Genomic DNA, 16,531 nt, shown 5'->3' on the forward strand with positions numbered 1-16,531 from the left:
GAGAGGGAGGGAGGATTTGATCGGATCAAACAATAGGGACAAAAATTCTGTGCCCCCTTAAATTTTTGGGAGAAATTTTAGTGAGTGGGAAATTATATGCACACCGGTATTTCACATCTGACTCTCTCATTGATACAAACAACAACAACAACATCGTCAACATCATAGTGTATATGTAGTGGTATATGATATTTGATTGATCTTGATGGTCATGATACAGATTACAATGTAATGATTTCTCTAATTGATTGATTGAAAAAACTAAACTGATTGATTGATTGATTGATTTGATTTGATTTGATTTGATCCCACGCTTTAAAAATTCATTGGCTGCCTTTTTACTCTGATTCTAAATCGTTATCTACTTTGATTGATATTCATTTTAAATTGGGATTGATTGATGGATAAAGTATACATACCTTGATTAATGATGTCTTCTAATGATAAGAATAAGATTTATAGATATAAAAAAACGAATGATTAATGATACAAATCAATGATAAGGAAGGAAGGAAAAGGATAAAAGAATATTGAAAATCAAATTTAATGGAAGGGAAAAGTTTTGAATATATAAAATTGTCACTATTAGATTTGTACTATATAAAAATCAGTTTACTTAGTCGTGTTCAAACTCAATAAAATTTGTTAGTCGAACAACACTAAAAAAAAAACACGAAAAAAAAAAAAAAAAAAACAATTGACGCGAAAATGAACAAACCAAAAAAAGAAATTAAATTAAATTTGGTGAAGTTTATTTATAGTAATTAATTAATTAATTAATTGAACTCTACAATATGAATCTGAAATTGATATGAAATGAAATAGTGTATTTACTTCTACTTCTACTTCTACTTCTACTTCTACTTCTACTTCTCCTATAAATATCACATTCGTATTATATGTATAGTACAATTTATTACTTGACAACCTAATCTTACGTATACTTTACCTTTCTCAATTTGATTATAAGGGTCTTGACTGTTGGCTTACGTTTTTTAAGTTTATAGGCTTTTGTTTGCTATGACTTTATTCCATCACATTCTATTATTTTAAATTGTTTCTCTATCTTATGGTTAATTGCTGTAATAGGATCAATCTACCTTAATTAATCAATCAATCTAACCATTACAATCAATCAATGTCTTCCTTCCCAGATGATCCGAATATTATCCACCATTAAAAACGCGATATCATTTTTTTCCTATTCATTGTTTATTTCCTGCACACAGTGCAGGTGTATCTAATCTCTACTTGGATACCAAATGTCTCTCCTTACATTATTATATATAGTATATCCTAATTTGAGGTGTCTTAACATATCATTTGCCTCTTTTCTATTCTCTACACTTCTTGTCATGAAATTAATAAGTAAGGAACAGCAAGTATCTGTTTGTTTGTTTGTTCCATCCATCCATTCACTCACTCACACACACTGACACACTCATCGAATAGATCAAGAAGGTTAAAATTTCTTTTTTTTTTTTCATCTCTTTGTGTGTTTCATTAATTACAGTTCCTAATTAGGTAATTCTGTTTTGATACATTTTGTACCCTTTTACTCATCCACACATCCTTTCATACTGATAATCATACCGATTTATAACAATCACTACTACTACAACGTTACAAATAAATAGAAATTATTAATATGATTATATACTTTTTGTTTATTATATTGTACCGTGAGAAAAAAAAATGTAATCTATATCTGTCAAAGAACTATACTAAAAAAATGAAAGTATGCATAATGTATAACTATATATATATAAGTAAACTAAACTAAAAAATGGGGGAAAACTAGAATTACAAGATCAAAACCCAATTAGAAATAAAGAAAGAAAGAAAGAATACTAAGAATACAAAGCGAAACAACAAATTATCTATTCATTCCATCCTAATGCATTCAATTCTTTTCTAATATCATCTTCTTTCTTAATTTTACTCACTTGAGTATCTTCTAAGGCTTCACCAGTAGCTTGTTTCATTTTTAATTGTTCAATCGCTCTTAATTTCTTTAATAAAGATCTAATTTTCTTTTCTTCTAATGAAATAACTCCTCCAACAACACTAGCAACTTCAATAACAACTGGAGTTGATGGAGTTGGAGTAGTTGGGGCAGTTGAAGTTTGAGAATTGGATTCATCAAGTTGAGATGCAATTGATGATCCTGAAGTTGATGATGATAATTTCTTAGCTTCTCTCTTTTTTCTATTCTTAATAGCACTTTTACTTTCTTTAACTTCAATTGGAGCAGCTCCAGGTACAACTCTACTTCTACCACTTGAAGGATTAATACCATTCTTTTGAGGTTGTGGGATAGGAACAGTTGAACTTACTGGTGATATACCCTTTTGTAATAATTCCTTTTGATATAATGAAGTTGATGATGAAGATGCAGCTGAATTTCTAGCATGTGGAGGACGATAAGCACCTGCTGGTTTAGTGGCAGCAGTAGCAGTTGCCAAAGCACGTTTAGCTAAATATTCATTAGTTGATTCATGAGCTGGTGGACAAGGTTCTAATTGTTTTAAAGCAGGGAATTGAGTTATATCTTGAGGTTTCCAACCAATCAGATATAATTCTTGATATTCTTTTAAATAAATTAATTTCCCACTGGCATGCCAAATCTTACATCCATTATCAACTCTTAATCTTGGAGCTGTTGTAGCAGTTAAAATAAATCTCCCACATGGTGACCATTCACAAACTGATGTATTAGCAGCTTCAAATGTAACAACTTTTGAAAATTTATTTTGACGATCATAAACATCAACTGTACCTTGTAAATTTCCAAATCCTGCCACTAATACAAATCTGGCATGAGGTGAATATAAAATAGTATTTCTTGGAGCAGTTGGTAAAGAATGAATAGCATTACCTCTTGAATCAAAAAATGTAGTTTCAGATGGCATATAACCATAACTAACGGCAAATTCACGAGCTGATGGTGACCAAGTTATATCATGAATTGGACCTTCACGTTTTAAATCAATTCTTGAATCATATGATCCAGCTATACCTAAAAGATATAAATTAGTTTCACCATAATAAGATTTATTAGTTGAATCATGATCAGTTGAAGCTAAAGCTAACAAAGCTGTTCCTAATGAATTCCATTTTAATTGACATCTTTCAGCTTTAAAGAAATTCTTAGAACAAATTGGTTGTTGAAAATTTGGAATATTATAAATTAATACATTAGCTGGTTTACCATTCTTTTCCGGAATAAAAATAGCTACGGATGGATTTAAACCAGGAGAAATTTGAAAACTTTGATAAGGAATCTTGGAATCTTCAACTTTATATTTAAAAGTTGGTTGATTAACATTAATAGTAGCATCACCTTCACCAATAGCATAAAAATGAATTTCTTTATTATTTGAAAAGCTTTTAGCAATGATTTTTTCATCAGCAGTGAATTGAGGTTTCCAACCACTTTGATTCTTTTGAGACCATTCAATTATAATTGATTTTGTTTTTAAACTAAAAATCTTTAAATTATTATTCCAAATTCCACTTTCTTTATCAGTTAAAATTGGTTTACACCATAAACATAAGAAAGATCCTTGAGGTGAAAAATAAATATCAAATACTTCTTTTAAATCGATTTTAAAGAAAACGTTGGCTTTGGATTCGGTATTTAATATTATAACATCATTTGGTTGAGTATAAGCAAAATATTTCCCATTGGAAGAATATAATGCAGCACGACATTCTTCATTAGCTTTTGGTAATGGAGTGATATCGTCTAAATCTTGAGTTAAATCAATAGATTTGGGTAAACGGCCTATAAATGATAGTTAGTAAATAATGGCACATTTCGTTAATACAAAAAGCATATAAATATTTGATACATACAAAAAAATTCGGTAGTTTTCGACATTTTAGAATAAATAAAGTTAGTTTAGGTAACAAACTAAGTGGATGAAGGATTCAAGTAGACAAATGAGCTCTTGATAAGATGATACTTTATAACTGAATATAAAATAGAAAAACTAGGATATGGTGAAAGATCTGGTTGTAAATAAATTGATCTGGAACTGTCTTTAACCTTTTTTACAACTCAACAAATCAGTATGATGGATTGAGAAAGTAGTGATGATGAGATGAGATGTGATGTGATGGATGAATTAACAATCTAGCAGGTGGGATGAACAGCAATGAGTTCCAATCTAAGTTAATAATTGGAATGTGTTGAATAGATTGTCAGGGTTAATTGTCCTTGTTCTTCTTCTTCTTCTGATAGTTTCTTCCAAATCGACTTTTTTTACATCAAGACGTAAACCGCCGCTATGTCACTCACTACGCTCTCTCTCTCATAGTTAACCAGCGCTTTCCAACGACAAATTTCTTTTTCTTTTTTTTCTGCTTTTTTTTTTTTTTGGCACGTCCAGTTTTTTGGGAATGGTACACGTCCACTGTTTGCAGTCTAAATAACTACAATTAGGTGTAACATAACTACTACTGTTAACATATATTACAATTTTATTCTGCTTAAGGTCTAACTAGTTTATTTGACTTCCCCAAATCGGAAATGTCCATAAGTATTGGCATGTTTTGTGGCTCCCATTTCTCCTACTAATATCTTATAACAATCAAGACATCTAACTCTAAATGTGGTAGTATTTGTAGCATAATTTTCAGTTTGTAAAAGATGACATAAAGTTTGACAACTTTGTTCAAGTATGATTGATTCAGTAGTAGGATTGATTTCAAATTGAGTTATATCATCAGCTTTATCCTTACTTAGAGTACTCTTTATTGGATTTAATGCTAATAAATCATAATGGATCCCACTATAAATCAATATAATGAATTTATCAATCGGAATATCACTATCTTCATTCTTGAATTGAATGAATTTCCCCAGTTCGATATCTAAACAATCAATTCTAATATTAAACCAATTAGCCAATATCCCTAATTCAATAGCTCCACCCCATGAATCCTTCTTTAATATCCATTGACAATATTCTTCCACTGGTCGTCCTAATATAACTTCATTATATAAAAGAGGATCATTCTGAATATATTGAACTATTACTTTTCTTAATTCCAGTGGTGGACTTATCGTTTCATAAGAGTCATATCCACTTAATGCATATGATATCGAATTGAATAAACATGAATTATCATCCGGTATGTTTCTTAAAATGAGGTATTTCTTTAAATCAGGGATGTATACTGATGGTATGTCATCTTCTTTAGCGGTACTAGCTTTGTCTGAAGTTGGGATGGATGATATCAGGGATGGTTGCGGTGAAACAGTCTGTGGCAATTTCTCACTGTTAACAACATCACCATCACTTCCACCAGTAACACCTCGACCAAATTCTATAATAAGTTGATCACCAGCTTTAATTCCCTTATCAGTGATGGTTTCATTATCAGCTATATCATGTAAAGATATGGAAACAGGGGGGAATCCTCGTTTAATCGCCACAATCTCATCTGATGATGATGATTTCAAATCATTAAAGTATTCACCATCATTTATAAATTGTTTAAATGATAAGTGGTCATCGACCACTATAGTCTTAATCCCTGTCTTTGATTTTAACCTTAGTCTCATTGTTGGTATCACTCTCTATGTCTAGACTATGATTAGTTATGATTTGATATCTTACTGATGATGATGATGATGAATTGACAGTGTTTATTTTTATTTAGTGGAGAGAGAGAGAGATAAAAATGCGAAATGTTGCCATAACGGGAAATCAATACAAATCTAAGATTAACCTCAATTAGTGATTGCAAATTTATCAATCTAATACGAACTACAGATAAACTTTTGAAAAGTAAAACTAACATTTATTAATTCATCATGACATATTAAACTATATTGTCAGTTATTATATCTATCAAAAAGAAAAAAATATAAAAAATAAAAAGCCAAATCAAAAAAAAAATAGAGATCTTAATGCATATCATGAAATATATATGGATAACGTAAAGTAAAATAAATAAGGAACGAATGAAGGAAATAAAATGAAATGAAATAAAATAAAAGCTAATATACAATAATTAAATGCAGAAATCAACCGAACTAAGCCATTTCAGAATCTTGAACAATCACTTTTTGATGAGCTTGTTCTTCTTGTTGCTTTTGGAATTCTTCAGATGGTACCCCTGTTATTATGGCATCCAAATTATCTTTCTTTTGATTAATTAATTGATCGAATTCATTATTATTTTCCTTTTTTAATTGTTCCAATTGTTTATATTGTTCAACTGATTGTAAAAATTTATTCATATTAACTCCAGATGCAGCTTCAGCTTCTAAATTAGTATATGGTTTGACACTCAAGTCCTTTAATCTTCTCTTATGTTTCTTGGCTTTAGTATGTTTATCTAATGTGATTTGATTTTCAAAGTATTTAGCACATGGTATACAATAATATTGGGCTAACCCAGTTTTATCTTCATCAATAGGTTGATTCTTTAATTTAACGATACTTTCTTTGGATGAAAGATCATCATAGATTAAGTCGATATCTCTAGTTCTTCTCTTGGTCTTATATCTTTTAACACTATATCTACCCATGTTGTGTGGTTGTTGTTGTTTTATAAACTGTATAAACTATATTATAACTATATATATATTTCAGAGATGAGTTTTAAGAATTTTTTTTTCCTCCTTCTACTTTCCCTTCTTTTGATCTAGCAATAACATCCTTACTGCAATAGTTCAAGCATGGTACTAACAAAAATGTAAGTCACCTGACATTTGTCAGCTGCGTTGGTCAGCTGCCCATCGGCACATGACTTCTCAAAAACCAGTCACATTTGATCAGGTGATTCAACTTGAGTATTGCAGTATGGATCTTTTAAATTTTCCATTCCCATTTTTTCTGTTGTGCGGGTAACGAAAGTTTTGGATATTACTAATTAAAGTAAAGCTTCATAGTTAACTATCTATATGCAGTACTTTTCCTCAGGAAGGAACCAAAGGGAAAAAAATGGTAAAAAAAAAATTTGACTCATAGATTTTAACTATAAGTTCTTTTAATTACTATCAACTAACTGATAACTTAGGTATGTACTAATATTGGTATTAGAGAAACAAGTGTTGAAGTCGATTATAGAGACAGATTGTTAGTATCATTCATCATCATCTTTTGAGAATTGTTCCAAGTGAAACTGTATCATCATCAATTATTGTATTGAAATTTTGATTTGTAATCATTATATCATTTGTTAAAAAACTGGGTGGCCAAAGAACTGCAAGTAAGAAATTATATAAATAGTCAAGAGAGTGACCCATTCCTATCGATCAATCGAATCAAGTATCATCATAAGTTGAATATTCCATAAGTTCCATCCATATTCAAATCTCGAGGAAATCTATTAATAATCAAAAAAAAAAAACAATCTCCATAATAAAATCATAAACTTTGTTCTTTATTCATCCAAGACCATAATTACTAACTTAATTCTTTAGACAAAATGGCTAGAAGACCAGCTAGATGTTACAGATACTGTAAGAACAAGCCATATCCAAAATCCAGATATAATAGAGCTGTTCCAGATGCTAAAATTAGAATCTATGATTTAGGTAGAAAGAAGGCTCCTGTTGATGAATTCCCATTATGTATTCATTTAGTTTCTAATGAATTAGAACAATTATCATCTGAAGCTTTAGAAGCTGCTCGTATTTGTGCCAATAAATATATTACCAAAGTTTCTGGTAGAGATTCTTTCCATTTAAGAGTTAGAGTTCATCCTTTCCACGTTTTACGTATTAACAAGATGTTGTCATGTGCCGGTGCCGATAGATTACAACAAGGTATGAGAGGTGCTTGGGGTAAACCTCATGGTTTAGCTGCCAGAGTTTCTATTGGTCAAATTATTATGTCTGCTAGAACTAAAGATTCCAACAAAGATGTTGTTATTGAAGGTTTAAGAAGAGCTAGATATAAGTTCCCTGGTCAACAAAGAATCATTATTTCTAAAAAATGGGGTTTCACTCCATTAGATAGAGCCGATTATGTTATCAAAAAGAACAATGGTGAAGTTAAAGATGATGGTGCTTATGTTAAATTCTTAACTAAAAAAGGTAATTTAGAAGAAAACTTGAAACAATTCCCAAACTTTCAATATGAAGCTTAAATCAATCTGATTTAATGTTTAATTATTAATTAAGTTTTGTTTCAATAATAGTTTGAATACTATATATAATTATATATATATCCCTTTATATAAGTTAATGGAGAAATCCCATCTTTAAAGTTTTTATTAAAATTGTAGAATGTAGTTGATTAGTGTAGACTATCTGTATTGTAAGGAATATGGCTTACAATGGAATAATTTTACTACATTGTCATGAAATCATAGTTTTAAGGTTATCATCAGATTGTTTCCTAAATACTTTTTTTTGCCTCATTTTGGCGATGTTTTTTTGCAACTTTTCTGTGAATTTAACATCGTTAAAATGAAAGTGATTATGTATTATATATGATTGAATTCTACAGTTATTTCAACACTGATATGTCAGATCCTATCAGTTGAACAACTTTGATATAACTTAATCATCGTAAATGCAAGTGATACAGGTACCTCATAAGCAAGGCTAATAGTTCAAAATAATAATCACGACTCCTCGAGAATTATCATTCCTTTTTTCAGCAAAACAAAAACACTATGAAGTTAAATAACACATGTTATATCCACCTATACCTACACATACATCAACTACAGATCTAATTAATAATACTGAAATGACAGTGTGGGTGATGCCAATGTTAAACTAAAACATCAAAAATCCAGCCACGCGTATAGCCCATAACAATGAGTACGCCTATATACAGTACGTGTTATTTTAATGTGTTGTCCAACTTTTTCCAACTTTTTTTTAATATATATATTCAATTTCAATTCCAGTTTCAATTCCTTTCTTCTGGTTTCTTCTTCTTTGACCTTAAGTCAATTGATTTAAAGTATATATAGTTTCAAACAATTTCAAATTCAAACATGACTTCATTCCCTGAAAAAGAAGATCCAAAGACTTTAGTCTTATTCGATGTTGATGGTACTTTAACTCCAGCTAGATTAGCTATTTCTGAAGAAATGAAACAAACTTTAGAAAAATTAAGAAGAAAAGTTGTGGTTGGTTTCGTTGGTGGTTCTGATTTAAGTAAACAAGTTGAACAATTAGGTCCAAATGTTTTAGAAGATTTTGATTATTGTTTTTCTGAAAATGGTTTAACTGCTTATAAAAAAGGTAAAGAATTAGCTAGTCAATCATTCATTAATTATATTGGTGATGAAAGATATAATAAACTAGTTAAATTTATTTTAAAACATTTATCTGAAATTGATATTCCAATTAGAAGAGGTACTTTTATTGAATTCAGAAATGGTATGATTAATGTTTCACCAGTTGGTAGAAATGCTTCAACTCAAGAAAGAAATGATTTTGAAGCTTATGATAAAATTCATAAAATTAGAGAAACTTTAGTTAATGCTTTAAGAGAAAACTTTGCTGATTATGGTTTAACTTACTCAATTGGTGGTCAAATCTCTTTTGATGTTTTCCCAACCGGTTGGGATAAAACTTATTGTTTACAACATGTTGAAGAAGAAAAATTCGAACATATTCATTTCTTTGGTGATAAATCTTATAAAGGTGGTAATGATTATGAAATTTATTCTGATCCAAGAACTATCGGTCATGCCGTTAACTCTCCAGCTGATACCATTAAAATCTTAACTGAAATCTTTAAATTAGACGCTCCAGAAACTTATTAGGTTTTTTTTATAAATAATTTACTTTATAGGTTATTTTATCTTATTTAAAATTTGTCTCTTTTTTAATAAAGACTTAGGTTTCTTTCTTAGGGATATAAATTATAGAATTTTAAAGAAATTAACATACGACAAAACGGTTTTTAAATTAAAAAAATATTAAATATGTACATTTTTAACCATTTATATATATAAAAAGTCCTCTATTTACGTTTATAAAATATAGCTGAACCATTCTCTCCTGCAACTATAACTTGTTCAATAATTGAATTATTAATTAATTTATGATCATCTAATAATTGTAATCTACTATTATTAGCATCATTTATTTTCTTGGATAATTTAGATGATGAATTTTTTGAACTTTTACTATCAAGTAAATCTTTTGGTTCAATTAATTTTGGAATTTGAACTGGTTTTGAACTTCTAACTACTTTACCATTACCAAATTGTCCAGATTCATTATCACCAACTACTAAAACATCTTTAAATTTACCTGAGTTATTCAAAGTAATAAATAAATGATTATTCCCCACATTCACATCTTTAATCCCAATGGTTTCAACTTTATTTAAACTCTCATTAAATTCAGTTAAATTTATTAATGATTTAATAATCTGTGGTGATGAACAAACGTGTAAATAACGATTATTACCTAATTGACCTTTTAATCCATTACCAAAACTTAATAAAATATCTTGGTCATTATTATATTCAAGTTGAACATATGATGAATCATCAGATGCAAATACTTTCTTAACATTGAAATCAGCACTTGTTAATCCACCAGCAATACTTGGTAACGCATTACGACAAATTCTCTTATAATCATCAAGTTGTAAAATCTTCTTTGGAATAGGTTGAAGGTCTGTATTATAATTCATATTAATACCACATTCTCCATAATTATTCTTCCCCCATGTCCAAACATTACCTGATGTATCAACCACAATATTATGATATTTACCACTAGCAATGGTTTTAAATCTTCTTGATATTAATGATTTGTTTCCTTGGTTATCTTGATAGATTTCATTATTTAATAAAGTCATTTCAAATGGTTCATTTGTGGGTATTTTAACATCTTTTGAAAAGGGTGAATAATCAGGTATACCATATTGTCCTTTATTAATAGGATTTTGAGATGTATTGGCAATATAAAGTTTACCAGATTTACCTAATAATAAAATATGATTTTCACCAGTTGAAAATTGATCAATTGACTCACCAATATTTAATTTAGCATATGTTTGATCTTGAGATATTCCTATCCAATTTCTTCTTGTAGTACCTTGGAAATCAGAATCTGGTTTACTTCCTCTTCTTGGTATATAAATTATTTCACCTTTATTGGTTTTAAAGTATAGCACGTTGTTTGACACTTCAACTTTATCGATTTTATATGGTAAATTTATTAATTTTGGAACTTTTAATCCCTTATAATATTCATAAACTTGTCCCTTTTCATTAACCACCACTAAATAATCATTCAAGAGTTTGACATCTTTAATAAGCATTTGATTGAAAAAGTCAAATCTCATAGGTAATTTTTGATTATTTGATTGCCCAAATACGTATAAACCTGCCACTTCTTCTGAATTCTTTAAATCTGTAAATGAAGTTAATTCTTCATTTAATTTATTAATGAGATATTCATTATTTTTGGTATTCTTATTTGGATCACTTAAATCAGGAGCCTTATCTTCATCAATTTTATAATTAATATTAGCAAGAGCCTTCGTTTTTAAATATGGATAATGCATATACACATAATGAGTACCAATTATAGCCACAAGGGCAAGAATACCAACTCCCATGGCTCTCAAACGTTCATAGAACTCAAATCTCTTACGTTGCTTCCTTTGAGACTTTTCATATTCAAGTTGAACAAAATATAATTGTTCTTTATATTGAGGACTTCCTGGTTCTAAGTTAATTAACTTTGGATGATTATTCACAAATGAAGTCATTTTGGCTTGTTGTTCTTGTTCCATTTGATCTTGAATCTTTTGATGTATCTTTTGGGTCGATTGATCTTGAGGATTTATTTCCTTTTCTAAATCTTCTAGACTTTCAAAATTAGCACCATATGTGTAATGAGTCTTCTTCTTATTGAAGTCTTCTATGTTGGAATAGGATCGATACCCAATTAATCCACCTCTTAATGAACAAACGGCATTTGTTCTTAGTATACCATTTGATCTGATGATCAATCGATTCAACATCATGATGGATAATGATTAGTTGATAACAACCTATTGATATAGGATTGTAAATGATTTGTAGAAATGACCTCCAAAAAACTTTTTTTTTTTGTGGTTGGTTGTAAATGCAATCAAAAAAAGTTCAAAACAGTTTTGAATATCACTATCAAACCAATCACATCATCATAATTACCAAACCACTATGTTCAAAAGTATTATAATACCTAGTGGTAGAGCTAGATTGATAAATCAATGTATTGTATCACATAATAACAATCATATTAGAAGTCTAACGTCCATAACCAAATTCGATACTAAAAAGTTTGTTCAATCATTAGAACAAAAGGGAGGATTTACTAAACAAGAGGCAGAGACTGCAGTTAATATTGTCAATAAAGCTATAAATGATGGGATATATTCTATAACTAGGAATTTAGTTACTAAGGAAGTTTTATCGTCAACTGCATATCAACAAAAAGTTGATTTTGCTAAATTAAAGGGAGAACTTCAAACTATGGATAAATCTGAATTAACTGATTTAAAGAAAGAACAAGAGAAATTAAGAACTGATTTAACTAATTTAAGGAATCGATTAAAAGAAGAAATTACAAAGAATCAAGCAGGTGTAAGATTGGATTTGAATTTAGAAAAGGGAAGAATAAGAGAAGAAAGTTCTATTCATGAACTGAAAATCGAAGATACTTATACTAGAATTGATGAAGAGATTGCTAATATGCAAATGCAAATTAAATCAGTAAAGACTCAAGTTATGCAATGGTTAATTGGGGTTTCATCTGGTACATTTGCTTTATTATTAGCATTCATTAGATTTTTTGGTTAAACAATCAACCATTTATGTTTAATATTTATATATATGTCATGTGTTATGAAAACAATTAAATAGCCTTATTGCAACCTTAGTTATGTAGTTCTAGTATAACCATTCAATGGTCATTGATTTACTCTGCTTAGCTTTGTTATATTATATTATACGAATTTCTATGCATTGCCGCGTATATTGTGAAATTAACAAATCTCCTAACACGTCAAGGGAAAAAAAAATGTATAGCATTAAGCGTAAACAAAATCTTTTTTGATCATTAAGGTGACGTGTTGATTATAGACCATAGAGCAAAGGTAATGAATTCGATATATAATCATGGTTTGAAACAAACTCAAACGATCTCAAGAGACTTATTAGAGTTTGAGAAGAATTTATCCACTTCTCCATTGTCTTTACAAGGAGCAATCACCACATCTATCACTGCATTTAGAAAAACTATCAAGGAATATAAAGAATTAATAGACAAGGATCCAAATTCTACCACGAATGCCAAACATGAAAGTAGAATAGAGAAATTCAGTCAAGACTTACTGGAGTTTGTTACTAAGTTTGATAGTTTGAAGCTGCAAAGAGATTCAATTGTTCAAGAAAACAATAAACAAGAATTATTAGGGAGAAGACATACTCATATCAGTGATAGTAATCATAATTCTGAAAATCCATATGATTCAAATAACCAACAACAACAACAACAACAGACATTATCATATCAAGAAGGATTATACAATGAACGTTTATCCTTGGGTAGAGGGACTCAACAATTGGATCATATTTTGGAAATGGGTCAACAAGCATTTGAAGATATAGTTGAACAAAACGAAACTTTAAGAAAAGTGCAAGCCAAGTTTGAAGAAAGTTTGATTACTTTGGGTGTCAGTCAAGGAACTATAAGAAGCATAGAAAAGAGAGCAAGACAAGATAAATGGTTGTTTTGGTTCAGTTTAATATTTATGATAGGAATATTTTATTTGATCTATAAGTTTTTCGGTTAAAAAATCAAATGATGAATGATTTCGGAAGTTTCATCTATTGTATATTAGTTCCCGATACATAGACATCAACTATTTATAAAAGCAAAAAATATATGTAACATATTATCGTAAAAACTTTTTGTTGAGTCCGCTTAAGGGTTTTTGTATGGATCAAGTACCCGTATGTTAGATAATGTGGATATGAACTCCAACTAGACACATGCAGTAGTTAGATCTACCTCGCATATGACGATGACGATGATTGGTCTTTACTAAGTGTCAATTTTTAGGTTCATATCACAATTTCTTTTTTAAGCTAAATGCATACCCCAATATTTATTGAAGTTCCCACATATGTCAAAAGCAAATTCAAAACCAACATAGCCCTACTAAGAATAAGAGCAATTTTACTATAAGCCTTATATCTTGGTTGAGACTCTACCTCCCAACTACCAAGTGAAACCTCGTTCCAATCACTTAAAGTGGTAAAACTAAGTTTTTGCTCTTCAATTTAATAGCAAGAAATTCATCTAAGCCCAGAATATCAAACTATTATATACTAAATTGGTATTTTAAACTATCGAAACCCCACCTGAGCTTCGGTTAAGCTTCATTGGTTTATTCCAAAATAAGAATAACAGGTTTACATACATTAATCTAACTCCATAGAAATCTCACTGTATGACAAAAAGATAATTACCCGATTAGGAAAGTATTTTTGCGGTCGTGCACAAGCACAAGAGTTGCAAATCTAAAATGTGGCCTAATTAGGAAATCTAATTGAATTTCTTATGAACTCCAGACAAATTTTTGAAATACTTAGAGGTTTACCTTCCAAAAGTTATGATATATCGAGCTGTCCTCATATATATATCATGAAAACTACTTCAAACCCATATCGACCACTTTTTTTTCTATCTTGTCCATTATAAATATCAATTATCTGCTGTCGGTTTATCAATATAAGTGTGAAAATATCACTAAAATCATTCCATTCCTTTCTACTTGTCTTTTAAAAGTTCATCATCATCCCAGGATCTTTCAAAATTAAAAAAAAATAGTATATCATCATTCCTTGAAATCAATAATAATTAAAATCATACTTCAACATTATTAAAATGTACATCTTGAACTATTTACTTCTTTTCATATTCACTGGAATTATAGTATCAGGAGCTCCAGCACCGATAAAGAAGAGAGGTTACGTCACCTTATATTCAACTATTAATGTTCAAGCTCCAGCAACCGCAGCAGCATTACCAACAACAACTGCAATTCCAGTTCCACCACCAGCTCCTGCAGCAATAGGTCCTGCAACCACAGCAGCAGCAGTTGCAATCACTCCAGTCGTCCCTGCAGCAGCAGCAGTACCAACAACTACCCAAGCACCAGTTGCTGCCGCAGTTCCAACAATATCAGTCGCCGCTGCAGTAGCTGCACCAGTAGTATCACCAGCAGCAGTGGCACCAGCAGCCGTAACCACAGCAGCAGCAGCAGCACCTGCTACGACAACTTCAAGTTCTGGTGGATTATTAAGTAGTGTTGGTAAAGCAATTTCATCAGCATTTAGTGCATTCTTTGGTACTTTGGACGATGATGATACTACCTCAACAACTGCTGTTACAACTCCTGTTTCCACTCCAGCTGCAGCAGCTGTTCCAGTTGTCTCAACTCCAGTTGCAGCAGTATCTCCAACTTATGCACCAACAACATTAACAACATCAACTTACAGTAGTGAAAATCTTTTTGATTTCTTATTTGGTGATTCTTCAGGTTCTGGTTCAAGTTCTGTAGCAGCAGCAGCAGCTCCATTGGTTGCACCAAGTGTCTCGGCAGGCCTTGCAGGTTCAAGTGTCCAATCAAGTTTACCTGTTACATCTTCAGTTTCTGCTTCAAATCCACTTGTTTCATCTGGTACTGGTAGTAATGCTGCTTATGCACCTAGTATCAAAGCAGCTCAATCAGCAAAAGGAATTACTTATTCACCATATACTGAAGCTAATGCTTGTAAAACTGCTGCCCAAGTTGCTTATGATATTGATCAATTAAGTAATTTTGATCTTATTAGATTATATGCTACTGATTGTTCAGGTATTCAAAATGTTATAGCTGCATTACAATCTCATCAACAACTTTTCTTAGGTATTTGGGATATTGATGATGCTTCAGTTACTAGTGGTTTAGAGGTTATTCAACAATCTGTTGGTACCACTTCAAGAGGTTGGAGTATTGTTCATACAATTTCCATTGGTAATGAACAAGTTAACTCGGGTACAGCTACTCCAGCTCAAATTCAAGTTGCTGTTGCTGCAGCTAGAAGTTGGCTTCAAGCCAATGCTTCTCAATATACTGGATATGTCGTTTCGGTTGATACATTAGTTGCAGTTGTAAGCAATCCATCATTATGTCAATATTCAGATTATCTTGCCGTAAATTGTCATCCATATTGGGATGGAGGGGTTGAACCAGGAAATTCTGGTCCTTGGTTACAAGCCCAAATTGCTAATTTAGAAAGTGTTTGTAATAATGGAAAATCAGTTTTAATCACTGAAACTGGTTGGCCCACACAAGGTGATACTTTTGGTACTGATGGTGTTCCTTCAATTCCAAATCAAACATCTGCCCTTCAAAGTATTATGAGTGTGTTATCAAGTCAAGTTATTGCATTTACCTTATATAATGATTATTGGAAAGAACCTGGTCCACAAAATGTTGAACAACATTGGGGTATTTATGGTAACCCAGCTGCCTAAGTAAGTTAGTCAATT

General features: G+C 30.6%; 9 protein-coding genes across 9 annotated transcripts; 5 read left to right on the forward strand and 4 right to left on the reverse strand. All coding sequences in view use genetic code 12, as the record gives it.

The window, feature by feature from the left end:
* Window positions 1-1,649: 1,649 nt before the first annotated feature.
* DFJ63DRAFT_93790 (uncharacterized protein) lies at window positions 1,650-4,381 on the reverse strand. The gene is made up of 2 exons (XM_064909224.1): window positions 3,859-4,381; window positions 1,650-3,787 (listed from the first exon to the last, which is right to left on the reverse strand). Exons 1-2 carry the CDS (start codon window positions 3,881-3,883, stop codon window positions 1,881-1,883), a joined length of 1,932 nt encoding a protein of 643 aa, XP_064764098.1. The 5' UTR covers window positions 3,884-4,381; the 3' UTR covers window positions 1,650-1,880.
* Window positions 4,382-4,393: 12 nt separating this feature from the next.
* DFJ63DRAFT_318032 (ubiquitin-specific protease) lies at window positions 4,394-5,710 on the reverse strand. Its single transcript, XM_064906894.1, has one exon. It carries the CDS (start codon window positions 5,570-5,572, stop codon window positions 4,511-4,513), a length of 1,062 nt encoding a protein of 353 aa, XP_064764099.1. The 5' UTR covers window positions 5,573-5,710; the 3' UTR covers window positions 4,394-4,510.
* Window positions 5,711-5,789: 79 nt separating this feature from the next.
* Window positions 5,790-6,632, reverse strand: DFJ63DRAFT_318033 (uncharacterized protein). The gene has a single exon (XM_064906895.1). It carries the CDS (start codon window positions 6,542-6,544, stop codon window positions 6,047-6,049), a length of 498 nt encoding a protein of 165 aa, XP_064764100.1. The 5' UTR covers window positions 6,545-6,632; the 3' UTR covers window positions 5,790-6,046.
* A 319-nt stretch (window positions 6,633-6,951) lies between these two features.
* Window positions 6,952-8,227, forward strand: RPL10 (60S ribosomal protein uL16). The gene is made up of 2 exons (XM_064906896.1): window positions 6,952-7,035; window positions 7,442-8,227. Exon 2 carries the CDS (start codon window positions 7,447-7,449, stop codon window positions 8,107-8,109), a length of 663 nt encoding a protein of 220 aa, XP_064764101.1. The 5' UTR covers window positions 6,952-7,035; window positions 7,442-7,446; the 3' UTR covers window positions 8,110-8,227.
* Window positions 8,228-8,970: 743 nt separating this feature from the next.
* PMM1 (phosphomannomutase) lies at window positions 8,971-9,747 on the forward strand (the record flags this gene model as incomplete). Its single annotated transcript, XM_064907422.1, has 1 exon — window positions 8,971-9,747. One exon carries the CDS (start codon window positions 8,971-8,973, stop codon window positions 9,745-9,747), a length of 777 nt encoding a protein of 258 aa, XP_064764102.1.
* A 200-nt stretch (window positions 9,748-9,947) lies between these two features.
* DFJ63DRAFT_334339 (uncharacterized protein) lies at window positions 9,948-11,972 on the reverse strand (the record flags this gene model as incomplete). Its single annotated transcript, XM_064908019.1, has 1 exon — window positions 9,948-11,972. The coding sequence occupies one exon, from the start codon at window positions 11,970-11,972 to the stop codon at window positions 9,948-9,950; it is 2,025 nt and encodes a 674-aa protein (XP_064764103.1).
* Window positions 11,973-12,150: 178 nt separating this feature from the next.
* Window positions 12,151-12,789, forward strand: DFJ63DRAFT_284652 (uncharacterized protein; the record flags this gene model as incomplete). The annotated part of the gene is made up of 1 exon (XM_064904827.1): window positions 12,151-12,789. The coding sequence occupies one exon, from the start codon at window positions 12,151-12,153 to the stop codon at window positions 12,787-12,789; it is 639 nt and encodes a 212-aa protein (XP_064764104.1).
* Window positions 12,790-13,088: 299 nt separating this feature from the next.
* On the forward strand, window positions 13,089-13,784 carry DFJ63DRAFT_312089 (uncharacterized protein; the record flags this gene model as incomplete). The annotated part of the gene is made up of 1 exon (XM_064905908.1): window positions 13,089-13,784. The coding sequence occupies one exon, from the start codon at window positions 13,089-13,091 to the stop codon at window positions 13,782-13,784; it is 696 nt and encodes a 231-aa protein (XP_064764105.1).
* A 1,097-nt stretch (window positions 13,785-14,881) lies between these two features.
* Window positions 14,882-16,516, forward strand: SCW4 (Scw4p; the record flags this gene model as incomplete). The annotated part of the gene is made up of 1 exon (XM_064905909.1): window positions 14,882-16,516. One exon carries the CDS (start codon window positions 14,882-14,884, stop codon window positions 16,514-16,516), a length of 1,635 nt encoding a protein of 544 aa, XP_064764106.1.
* Window positions 16,517-16,531: the final 15 nt, after the last annotated feature.

The sequence above is a fragment of the Scheffersomyces coipomensis genome (genome assembly GCF_036884675.1).
Source record: "Scheffersomyces coipomensis strain NRRL Y-17651 chromosome Unknown DFJ63scaffold_2, whole genome shotgun sequence".
Taxonomy (NCBI): Eukaryota; Fungi; Ascomycota; class Pichiomycetes; order Serinales; family Debaryomycetaceae; genus Scheffersomyces; species Scheffersomyces coipomensis.